The sequence below is a fragment of the Anopheles aquasalis genome, chromosome 3 (assembly GCF_943734665.1).
Source record: "Anopheles aquasalis chromosome 3, idAnoAquaMG_Q_19, whole genome shotgun sequence".
NCBI classification, from domain to species: domain Eukaryota; kingdom Metazoa; phylum Arthropoda; class Insecta; order Diptera; family Culicidae; genus Anopheles; species Anopheles aquasalis.
Genome location: NC_064878.1, coordinates 55,053,549 through 55,066,033, shown reverse-complemented (window position 1 = coordinate 55,066,033; position 12,485 = coordinate 55,053,549). Strand labels below are relative to the sequence as shown.

Below are 12,485 nucleotides of genomic sequence, written 5' to 3'. Positions count from 1 at the left end.
CTAGCCGCAGCTTCTTGGGCGACCTCCACCACCACTGGCCAGTGGCGGGCAATGGCTTCTTCTGCTTAATTAGACGTAATTAAATCCACTTTTCGTTATCGTTGGAGCAGTAGCAACAGCAGCATCAGCAGCAGCGGTAGAGTTGGAGAGCAATGCTTTTTTTTTTTTTAACGTATATTCACCGTTCTCCCCACCCAGAATCATCTGTTTTTCTTCTCTTTGTGATTCCATTTTGTCTTATGGATTCGCCTGCCGTGCTGTGGCCGGAACACATGGGATCCAGCATAGTGTTTGGTGTGTGTTCGGGGGGCATTCTTCGCAGTTCAACGGCGCGGCTGTTACACCTCGTGTGCGCCTCTTCCCGCCTGGGTTCCATGTGCTCGGTCAGCGATCCGTGGGGCCGCGCGCGGTTTCCTATTCCAAGCAAGGGGTAAAGAGACTTTAGCAACAACATTATCATCGCCCCATCATCATCAACATCGGCATCGTAGGGGCTTTACTTCTTCTTGTTATTTGTTCGCCGCTTTCGCCACTCCGAGTGCTGGCAAAACCCCCGTACGAGATAGTTCTATTTTGTAGTTGATCGCTTTGGGTTCTATTGGGATCGGAAATTCGCCACTGACGAGGTGATGTGGGCCATTTAGGCCCCAAAAAATCGATCCGTTGATGGTTCCTTATGGAGGTTTCTACGATTTTTTTTTACAATTCTACGAACAGAGCTCTAAAATTTATAATCTTCCGTTGTCAAACCTTTTAAAAGGCGTTTGAAATTAGTGTTCCACATCAAGTATGTTTTAATATTCTGTTCAGATATTTAAGCAACTGTAAAATATGGAATGTAGCAGAGAAACATGGATTGTAATGAGTAATTGCTAACCCCATCGAATCGGCCACTGCATCTCTTCCTCTGCTTACTATGTGAACGAGAGAGGAAACAAACTGTAATCGAGCACTCGGTGTATCAAGTCCCATATTGTCTAGTGGTTAGGATATCCGGCTCTCACCCGGAAGGCCCGGGTTCGATTCCCGGTATGGGAAATAGTCCTTTTTAGATTCGTTTTTTTTGCAATTTTACACCCAAAATATTCTTACAGGATCCCCCAGGACACAGTACACATTGAGTGCCACTCCTTTTTAGCCAGCACGTAATCTGCGATTAACGATTCTTTGATATCAAATTCCGCTAAACTGCGCACTCCATGCCCATTGCTTCTTATCTGATTACAAGCTAGCGTATCGCCACCACGCAAACACACGCGCCCGATAAACCATTAAACTGTTGTCATCAACAAGTCGCTGCAATTTCCTGATAGCACCATTCAATGTGTTGTTTCATGTCTGAACACCAATTTCATAACGATCGAAAAGGGGTTGTCTGCAGTTGCAACAAATATATTGCACTCTCGGACCGTTTGCAAACTGCGCGTGTGTATCCTTCCTGTCCACCGAAAAAGGGGTTTGAGAGACAGAAAGAGTATGAGTGAGATCTCCGGGGGTGGGGGGGGGGGGGGGGGGGAGGTTGATTACCAAATCCCTACACACCAATGTCATGTCATGTCCACCCGTTTTTGCTGTTGTTTTGTCATCGATAATGCGCCACCCCCCAGATGAATTATTGAATTTCTTCTTTCGTTTCGGTTATGTGTCGTCGTTAAAAGCAAGCAAACAAGCGCGCAATGATGCAATCCGTGGCTGTTCCGTGGTGGTGGTGGTGGTGGTGCTGTGGCCCCTCCACGTCCCCTCCATTTATGTCTCGTGACAGACACCACGAAAGGCCATCCTGCAAGGATACCATCATCATCAGCATCACCATCATTTCCACATCATCCGCAATGATGAGCAAAGCCATTGCAATGACGGGGGGTGGGACGATTACTACCGGCTAGCGAGGGAGGATATTGGCCTTAGGAACTCGTCTGTGTGCGTGGTTGTGTGTGCTTTGAGGACATGTTGCATCAATCGATGAAATTGTGATGACGGGATGCCTCACCGAGACCGAGAGGGATCGACACTCCGCCGGTCTACGGGCTCTCTCGGTCTCTCGTGGCGATGAGTTGCTTCCTGCGCTGCTGCTGCTGCTGCTGCTGCTGTAGACTCACTCCTGTGGATCCTGTGGCTCGAGGGCACTGTTGCGAGGTTGAAATTCCTCCTCCCCCTCCCCCAATCTCCTCTGCCCCCCTTCAAACACCCGCGCTCTTTGGTAAACGGATGGGATCCTTCCTCCAATCCGTATGGAGGTCCCTTTTGTGTGCTTGGGAGGGATTTTCATTGAGGAAGGGAATTCCACCCCCCGTCACTCCCCCACTACCACCGCCTTGTGTGCGTTTTGGGAACCATCACAAGGAGGTTTATCTCCTCGGTGGCTCCAGCATTGTTATTGTTTGTTTTGCTATTCCATCTCTCTCTCTCTCTCTCTTTTCTGGGCAACTTTCTCTCTTTGCTCCACGTTCTTCACCTCACTCCTCCTCCTGGAACCGGTGAGTGAGCGTCGTCTGGTGAAGTTTGGATTCTGCGCACCAACCAACAACCACCTCCCACAGCACCACCACCAACCGCTCCGCTAGCGCCCTGCGAGGGTGACTGTCGCTAGCGATGACTCATCGGTCACCACCGAAGCAACGCTGTGGCGGTGGCAGTGGTCTCTCCCCGACCAACCAAAAAAAAAGTACATTATTTACTTCACGTGGGGCTCGTGGGTGTACATGATGCCGAGGAGAGGCCACTGGTGGTGTGTGGACTGGAGATGCTTCAAGCTCCTTCTGGGCCTTCCACCAGACGGTGGACTGACTGACTGTTTTACGTGTCTGGAGATGATTAATCGTGCAGGCTGCGCCGATCCGTAATTTGACTAACCGAACGGAATCGGCTCGAAATCGGAAAACCTGGCCCCTCACCAAGGACATTTCGGCGGAAGTGTTTTTTTTTTTGTTTTGGTGTATGTTCAATTGCGCGCCACAATGTACTACGATTTTAGCTCCGTAATATTACGGAAATGTAGTCGTTGGATCGATTAAAGTTCGATTTTTCATTCCACCAGAACGGGGCCTCCATGAACTTGAACATATCGCCAGGTGCCAGCGCGTTGCGTGACTTCGTGCATGGCGGGATCGTAAATTGGACACGCGATGGTCTTGGCTGCATAATGTTCCACCATTCAGCTTCTGGTTAAATTGTTTTCAGAAAACATTCTTCCATTTAAATGGATTCCTGCCAGACAGATGCAGTACTAATGAGCTCTTTTAATTTGTCTTCATTTCAGGTAACTATCTCCCAAGGATGTGTCATCTGCCTCCGGGCAATTCAAGTTCGTATAGAAGCCAGAAAGAAACTCTTCGGTATTCATTTCAACAGCTGCCAGGGTGCCAGAATTGGGTGCCATAAACTCCAGAACCTTGACCTCTAGACGGACAGGGGCCTCCTGTTACTGTTTCCGCATGATACGCGCGGCGTTCGCCATCGTCTCCAGGTGCTCCAGGTTGACGTTGACCGATCGGTATCGGACCCGCATAACCTTCCGGACATGGAGACCTAGTTTCCGAGGGTGGCCCCTCCCAGCACTGCTCGTACATGCACCCGTCATCATGTCAAGGGCTGCACAAGAGGGGGTGGCGTGAGTGCAAATACTCCACAAAAAAAAAATAGGTTACCAGGGCGCCAGGTCCACAAGCCAGCCCGGAAAAGGAAGGGGAATGGTGGAAGGTTTCGCAAAGGGGCCAACTCAAGTTTCCCTCGAAGTCTAAAACACAAACCTCGCTGCAACTCGCACCCGTGGTTTCCCGGTGACGACGATGACGATGACGCCGATGCCCATTGCCCGTGCTGCTAATGGCATAATTGGTGGCATGAAGCGTCACCAATCGATTGTTTTCTCGTTAGCACACGCCGAGGCGTGGTAAGAAGGAGGATGGAAGCACACACTAGCACTAGTACTGGTGTTGCTGCTGTCACAGGTGCATTAGTCATGGCCCCGTGTCAGTCCAGTGCACACGAGCTCGGTATTTGGCTCGCGTGGGCCCCTACCCTCCCGGACGTATGATGCTGATCATGGCCCTCGGTTTTTGGCGAGAACGGGACGAGAAAAATAAACAAAATTGATCGTACAGCAGCCCGAGCCCAGGGTCCCTCGAAGCTTGAACAAACACGGAAAGTGTTCGTTTGATTTGTTGACACTTTTTTGGGGACACTTTTCGGTCTCATTCGCGCCCCATGGTCGTCGATTGACTTCCGATGTGGCGACGGTCGTTAGATCTGGATCACGCGACGGGAAGAAGGTCTCTTGTCGGTGCACGCTATAGCCAAGTGGCCATCAGCAGCAGTGACACTTGACGCGCGCGCGCGCGCTGTTCACGCGATCTGTCCGACGGAAATGGCATCGTTTTTTTTTTTTGCGGGTCAGCACATCGCACAATTCCCAACCGAGCACAATTGGGGAATTATGATAATCATCGTAAAAGGAGTTTACGGTGTACGATTAGCGGAATGACACGACGCTTGGTGATGGCGATTGCCAAAAATTATCTAAAACGGATCTTGATTGTGGTCATCCCTCCCCCGGGTGGCCAATCACCATATAAGGTTTCATTCGTGCGTCAATAGGGTACGGCGCCAGCACCTTTCGGAACATCATCATCATCATCGGATGCACGTGGGAACAAGGGCTTGTTCCGGGGCGAGATGATTGACCGAAGGGAAATGGGAAAATTCCTTCGATTGCGATCCTCGATCCATTCACGAGGAAGTCAGTGATCGTGTACGTGTCGGTGCTCTCCTCTGCTCTACCATTGACCACAGCGGCAGTTGCGCCCCTTTATCGATACTCACTTATCATCTCACTCGTGGCATTTCCTGTAACGCTCGGTGGCTTCTGCTGCACATGCCTTTGGCTTGACGATGAGCGATCAGACGAAGCAGAGATGGTTTGATGTTGTGCGTGCTGCGTCTCTAGGGGCGTTCATTTCAAATTATCTCCAAAGCACCTTGGATCATAGAACATGCCGGTCGGTGGTGGGTGGGAGGAGGTGTGGAAAAAGGCTGCAAACATCCGCCACCACCTTCCTTTGGTCGGTCAATTCCACTTTGTATATCATCTACTGCTGCTACTGCTGCTGCTGCTGCTCTCGAATTAACTCGCGGAGAAACGAAACCATCTGCGATAGGAGCGGGGAGAGGGCATAATTAATTTGAATCTCATTGATCAGCCAGACAGTAGTGAGCAAGAGGAGAAGTAGGCGGGGAACATCTATTGGTTGGAACTAAAACGAAAAAGAAGAAGAAGAAGCAGAGGGCTTTCGGATTGAAGACACTGAAGTGGTGCTGCAACCTCACGGCGCAAACAACACACGCCAAGAGCCGACTACTCATCATCTGAAGCCGACTTGAATCCACCGCGTTATCAACCGAAACCATCGAGGCAACGCTGTGGCCTGTGGCTCCTCCTCGGGGTGGATCCCTCGGAGCTTATCACTTGGATCGGGTGACCAGATTGATGATGGCGCAGCAGCGAGAAGGGGTACGTTTTATCGCATCTTTCACTCGATTTTACGCGAGGAGAGTGTGGTGTCTACTCACCCACCGGAGAGAGAGAGAGAGAGAGAGTTCGCGTGAAACGAGAGCATCACGAGGGATCCACTAAGCGCGGGATGTTGTGGACCGCCGACGAGATTCGAGCAGTTTCGGGTTCGGCCACGTTCGGTTCGGACGGTTTTCTCCGGCGCGCAGAGCGACACCACGGACCACCGACCGACCGTGGGTTTGTGGCCAATACACCATCCGTCCTCAGTGTCCATCGGTTGTGGTGCGGGAGTGGTCTCGGGTTTGTTTCGATTGCGGTTTGGAAGCGCGTTTGGGTTGTTCGGTGTTCCCATAGAGTGCGGCAGTGTGCACTACGATTAATTGCTGCGCTCCGTGGGCAGCCTGCTGCGTGTACGCCGCGTTGTTGCTGTTGTTGTTGTGGTGTGGTGTGTTGGTTCAGCGGAAAACGAAAGTGACGCCGCGTGCGGTCGCTTTTCCGCTGAGATTTTCGCTGAGAAAATTCACCCCCACGCCACCCACCCCCGTTTGTACGCTACTGCCGCCGTATCCTTTTTTCGGTGCTTATTTTGTGGGTGTTTGTGTGGTGGTTACTATACGGTACGGTGCCGGTTGTGAGGGAGGAGGAGGCGTGTGCTTCTAGTGAAAATACTATTCGTCCTTTTCCGCTCTCACAAATACACACAGAAATCCCACGGTTGTAGTACACCCACCATCGGCATTTGCGGCATTCAGTATTCGGCATCCTCAAGCCCTCTCGCGAGTATCCTGGTGGCCGTTGATAGTGTGGGTGTGCGCTTGCCTTTTTCGGGGGGTGCGTTTCATTCACCGCGATGCGTCTTTCGCACACGAAAAACGATCACAAACAAGCGGTTGCGAGAGGGAGAAGGCGTGCAAAAGAGTGAGTGAATGAGATGAGGAACGTTATCCTGACGAAGAAAAAAAAAAAAGATAAAGCGAGCAAAATCGAACCAACTGCTGCTGCTGCAGAAATGTGAAGGCTCACTAGAGCCGCCGTTCAGTGCAGTAGTAGTAGGCCGTGCTAGTAGTGTGCCAGGACATCGGCAAGCAACCAAGTAGTAGTAGCAACCTTTGGGTTTCTCTGTATGTTACATCATTGCTGTGTTGTTAGTGAGGGGAGAGAATTCATGTGAAAATCCTTCGATAAATTCTAAATTCGATTCTATTCCCACCCCGTTTCCTTCACTAGCCCCACTAGTTTGATTGAGTGTTCAACGACGCAAGTGTGTGATATAAGTAAACGACGGAATTGAGATCCTGTGCGGTGATAGTCTTTCCTTCTGCCGCCGCCGACTAGTCCGACATCAATCAGCGAGTGTTAATAGCAGTAGAATAGCAGCATTTAGGAAGCTGCCTAGTATTCGTTAGTGCCAGAAGTGTGTTCCGAAGCAAGCAGAGCAGAGCAGACGTGCCTTTTTCTTGGGATCGAGCACCAAAGCCACTAGCACGCCACGATGAGTAGTGTTTGTGCGCGTTCGTCCACGTTCAATGTAAATGAATTGTCCCCACTGGGATAGAGGTGTTCCGGTGTACCGTTATTCCTTTGGCACCATTATCCTGCATTGTCCTTCCTACCCGAAAACCTTTGTTGGTTCTGATGAGAGAAATGAAAGTATCATTTACGCCTGGCACAACCACTTTCCACGGGGTACTGTGGTCTGGGGTTATGTGTATTGGAATTCCTCTTGGCAGAAGGACCTTTTTGTGCTCACCAGTTGCTCCTCCGATGGGACACACGCATACACTCTTGCACAGAAAGGTGGTTGTTTTACGATCTCGCTAAATGTGACCATTATGTGATTTATTGGATGGGAATGCATTGCATTTACTATGTTTTGGTGGCAATCTTTTTTCGTTGTTGTAATTTTGTTGCCTGCAAATTGAAGAAAAAGAAATGTTCGATTACCTAAGACCTCTCTGGGGCGCTCCTGCGAGTTGTTTGAACGGATCGGCCGTACAACCGTCGAAACAACCGTCGAGGGGCTCGCACTGCGTCGGTTGCTACGCAACAACATGCGGTAGCAGTTGTATTGCGGCTGCTGCTGCTGCTGCTAGTGTGTAGCAGAAGTGGAAAGAAAATTGGCAGCAAGCGGGGAGGGATGGTACACTTTATTTCGTTATTGATTTTTATCTGTTTCTCAACCTCAACGCCAGCGTCAATGGTGAATGGTTGATGAAACTTTTCTCTGCTCCTCCGCTCGGTCCTGTCTCCTCGGCCGGAGAGTGATGGGCGTGTGCGGATTGTAATAGAATTAAATGCCGGCTGTCAGCCAGCGGTTAATGTTACGAAACCTTGTGTGCAAAGTTGGGATTTCCCAGTAAATCGTTTTCGCCCCGGTGCGAATTCGCATTTACGACGCATTTCATTCACCAAAGCCAGCCACCAGCCACGATGTCTGCTGTAATGATATGCCTTCATTTCTCTCAAAATCATTTGAACCCAAAAACCCAACGCTCCCCACCATATTCCATATGTTCATGGTATGTAAGTAAGGATGTAAATATGTGTGCGTGCGTACGTGTGTGTGATTATGTATGATGTTCCCGGTTATGAAAAAACCCCGCGCGCCACCGTTGTTTGCTCCGATCGATGGAACAAAAGGATCGATAATCAGAACATCGGCTGCTGCTGCAACTGCTGCTGGTGGCGCTCCCCAAAGGCATCCTGTGATGTTTCGCTGACGTCAGGGAAAGTCCTTTTCAAGGCCATTCCCGAAAAGTAGGCGTTGATACAGCGTCTACTTGGAATACACGAACAGAAATGCTGGAGCATCGAAGATTTTTCGACGAAACAACAGCGACCCACAGGTGATTCACAATTGGAGCAACGCAAAGGACCGCAGTCGCACCTCAAGTAAGAATAAAGGGTCACAGGAAGAAGGAGAATCGGAAATTGTACATTATGGGGAACGGCTTCTGTCGCACAAATACCGCAAAGTGATACCACTACAGCAAACCCCAATCCGTGCAGCTTCTGGAAGCAATGGTGGAACGAGGACGAGAGCACTGCTGCTGGGAATGTGCCAACGTGTACCAAGTGTATGTCAAGGACGTCAAGGCTCGGTGCTACAGCTGCAGCAGCGCACTGCGGCATACATGACTCCTGTGTTCGTGCCCGTATCCTGAACGCTTCACCGCTTTTTCCACCCAAATTCTGATTCAATTTTCCCGCCGATCATTACTGAGGCTCCATACAGGACGGTGGAAGCAACGAACTTCCTAAAATCATGATAAACACGCCACGCCAGGTCTGGTGCAATGTGGAGAAACTCCATCGGGTCGCGTTTAGTTGAGCGAACCTGTTTTCCTATCGCTACGAGCGGCTTGTTACAGATGAGGCACTTCATAGAGGCACTTGCTCCTATCTTGGGCGCGCGCAACCCCTTGATGCGAACCGGAAAGTCTCACACGTGGAGGGGGGGGGGGGGCAAGAGGGGCAGATGAACCTAGATAACTGTTTCGGTTTCTGCACCGAACGGGGCGCATGTCGCGCGAACGACTTTCACTGATCATCGAACGTCGCGGTACTCCATTAGCCAGCCAGCCAGCTAGCTGAACCACGGGACGATACGCGGCAGGTGACACAAGAATTGGGTTCCAATGACACTACAGCAAGCAGCAGGTCCCCCGGGGGGGCTGCCTGGCGGATCGTTTGATACTTCCGGCGGAACTAATCATTTCCAGCGTTGTCTGTTGCGACAACAACATTGGCTAGCGCCCGATTTTTAGCTGGAGCTGTGTTCGCGCAACGATCGCAACAAGGTGACAACATCATCCGCTAGCTAGTGCGCGCCCTGCGTTCCGGCCACCGTTACCTCGCCGGTGTCACCCATCAGTGTGTGAATCGAGGCGTAAAATTTCACATTTTCCATCGTCATCAGCTTGATGAACGACGACGGCGGCGACGACGGTGAACCACGACCGTGTGCGAGAAAGGTCGAAACAACCCGGTGGTTCAACCCGGCCGGCACAGCTCCGTAGAGGAGGCTGGTTACATTTTTTTTTGTGAGTTTGGAGCAGGAGCAGGTTATTGATTTTGCGGAACAACAGGAAATCATATTAGAAACCTGAGCAAGGAGGCGAATTAAGTTGTCTATAAATAGCCCTGATACTGTCCATGAGAGAGTGTATTTGGAGCCTTTTTTGGAGCCATTTTTCGTAACACGTCAAGGATATGGAATGGATTAAATTCCCGTAACAAGGTTGAGAATATTTGGAACATTAAAATAGAAGCAGCTTGAATCATAGCAGACCAGTTATGCGACAGCATAGCAATCACATAGTAAGCTGTGACTGTTATGGAATTTTCCTTCCCTTTTCCACGAAAACTTCTCTCAGTTGCAGGTCAGTTAAATGTAGTAGCTGCAGTAGTTTTCGAAAAAAAATCAGTTTTTTTGTTCCAAAATCGACTCCAATGGTGAAAAAAAGGTGTAGCGACTTATCAGCAGCATTTTTCCACAACGGCACATGTGATTGGACGTGGGATTTTCATTTGTGGACTGCTTAGACCCCATGGTCAAAGTGTATTGAACTCTTGGCACTCTGTAAAAATCATCTCGCGCTGTCAGGAACTCATGTTTTTCCGCCCAAAAACTGGTTCCTCAATTACTATTATTGTTGGAAAAAGCGATGCAGCAGCGACACACAACACGTGGCCGCCAACACGTGCTGCTGCTGCTGCTGCTGCTGCTGCTGCTGCTGTCTTCGCCTTACATAACGCCTTGACTGGCTGGCTGGCGACTTCCCTTTCGTTTTCCTTAACATCTTTCTGTTTGATGTCTGTTTTTCTGCTGCCCCTTCTCGGTGTGTTGGTTTTTCCGTTTCCTGCCCGGTGCGGTGCCGGTGGTTTGGCCAGTTTTCCAGTTCGCTGACTGTGGCCTCTCTTATCCATCATTATCTTGCTGCAGACGCTTCGGGCCAGCCCCGGTGGTGGTCGTCGATATGATGTACGATGGCGTAAGAGACACCTCTCTTTAATTGATTATAGTTTTGTAGAGTCACCAGCGCGAACTCAGCTTAGCTCCAAGGGGGGAGATTAGTGTTGTCGTAGGTGTAGGGAATTGAGATGATCTCTCAGGCTGCTACTGCTGCAATCTGGCGGTGAAACAGGTTGCCCCAAAGATGAAAGCAAAAATCCGAAGAAAACCCGCTCAGGTCCCGCTGTTTTTACTTTCAATATTTTATTAGGCGTTATTTCGAGGGAACCATTTCACTTCCTGACAGCTCTCGATGCTGGATGCTCCGCCAGGGCTGCGGTGCATCTCATCGTGTTGTTTGAATTGTGTTTGGGGGCTGAATGGCCACGAAAACCAGTGAAACTTAGAGGCTATTCAAGGGGGGGGCTATATAGGAAACCCCCGGTGTTTTCCCGAATAAAAGCCGGAATGGAATCCAGGAGATCAGTGCCTGTTGCTCCGGCCAAACATGTTCATCAACATTAGCGTACATCGATCGAACCACAAACAAACACGTTTTATGCTCCGTATTCCGATGGCTGACTGGCTGTAGGCGGGCTGCGGGCACAACACAAAAGAGCCCGGCCAGATCGGTTTTCTCTTTTGCCGCTTCGCATCTGCGATCGGTTTTATTGTCTCGTGCGTCGTTGTTATTGAAATGGGGCCCCCGGAGGTGAAACCATTTCCCCTAAAACAAGCCACCACCCGACCGACCCAAAACAACGCCGTCGCCTCGCGCGGATCTCTGAGGCCATCGGCTTCGGTGCGGTTCATCCGTCCAACCCGACCTGGCTGCGGCGGGGTTATTTGCACTAGTTGTGGTTGTGGTGGAAGAGGTGCGGATTACAAAAGCTCCGCTCCACTCAACCCTCTTTCTCCCTTCATTTTGGCATCTCTTTCTTTTTCCCGGGTCCGTGTTTGTGCTGCTGCTGCTGCTGCTGCGGATGCGAACACCTGAACCTGGAAGCTGGAAACGAACGGTGGTAGCATAATGTGGCAGAGAGGCAGGTACTTTCTAAACCTAAGCCGCCGCCGCCGCCGCCTGCTGCTGCTGCTTTTGGGCTCTCGAATTCGAAAACTTGCACTGACCGATCGCGAACAGCACAGGTTCGCTACCGGGTCCAGCACCAGCACCAGACCAGAGCAGGATCGAACTTCGCCAAACACCAAAGTAGGCTAAAGCCTCTTCTGAACTCTCATTATGGTACGGCGGCGCTTCCTTCGATGAGGTGGCGAAGCATATGTGTTGTTGCGCGTGCAAAAGAGGGAGTTTGCGAGGTTCGTTCGCTGGTTTAGAAAGACCGCTCAACGGGGCTACCTTGATTGATCAGCTTGCGCGGTGCGGTTTCTTTTGGAGCGATTAAACAGTCTGGGGGTGCCGGTTGGTCCTTTTTGTGTTGCGTCTCAGGATTGTGGCCGTCGCAGTAGACCTTTAGTGCCCTGGACTCTTCGCCATACGTTCGCGGCTGTAGTTTTCTAAATTTTCGCCATTTGGTTTGATTTCATTTTCTGCATTTTCTGTTAAAAATCACGGCAATAGCTGCCTTTACAGTATCCGCTATACATCATCACTCATTTCGTTTTGTGTTTTGTTTTCGTTTCTCTTTTCTTTTTCTTTTCTTTTCTTTTTTTTCCTTTCGTTCTTTTCGTTCTTTTCTCCATTTCTCATTTGCAGATTGTCTTAATTTCAGCGTTGGTTCATTTCTTCGCATCCACATTCAAGGGTCTCTGGGTCCGTTGCGGTCTTTTCGCTCCCTTTACCTATTCTCTCGACCCATTGGCTTCATCTTTGGGGTGTACAGTTGCGAACGGTCCTTACCTGAACTCCCTGATCTGGCCCAAGACGAACCGGAACCGGTGCCTTTCCAGGAGGAGCTGCCCTGTCCCCCGAGGGGGCCAGAAACTCTCTTCCAAACCTTGGAAGGTGTTCCTGCAGCTGGAAAGTGTAGGCACCCGGAACGAACGAACGAACAGTAAGCT

The 12,485-nt window shown here is 50.3% G+C and overlaps 1 protein-coding gene and 1 non-coding gene across 3 annotated transcripts in view; both read left to right on the top strand.

Moving 5' to 3' along the window:
• The first annotated feature begins 966 nt into the window (after nucleotides 1-966).
• Trnae-cuc (transfer RNA glutamic acid (anticodon CUC)) lies at nucleotides 967-1,038 on the top strand. Its single transcript has one exon. It is a non-coding gene; the product is annotated as a tRNA-Glu (tRNA).
• Nucleotides 1,039-5,731: 4,693 nt separating this feature from the next.
• The window catches only part of LOC126579187 (coronin-1C-like), an 11,461-nt gene continuing 4,707 nt past the window's right edge, over nucleotides 5,732-12,485 (top strand). The window contains exons 1-2 of one of the 2 annotated variants that reach the window (XM_050242567.1): nucleotides 5,732-5,812; nucleotides 6,740-7,040. In XM_050242567.1, coding sequence (XP_050098524.1) covers nucleotides 7,005-7,040 — 36 coding nt within the window. In that variant the 5' untranslated portion in view covers nucleotides 5,732-5,812; nucleotides 6,740-7,004. The remainder of the gene's footprint in view (nucleotides 5,813-6,739; nucleotides 7,041-12,485) is intronic. The other variant, XM_050242568.1, reaches the window with a different exon arrangement.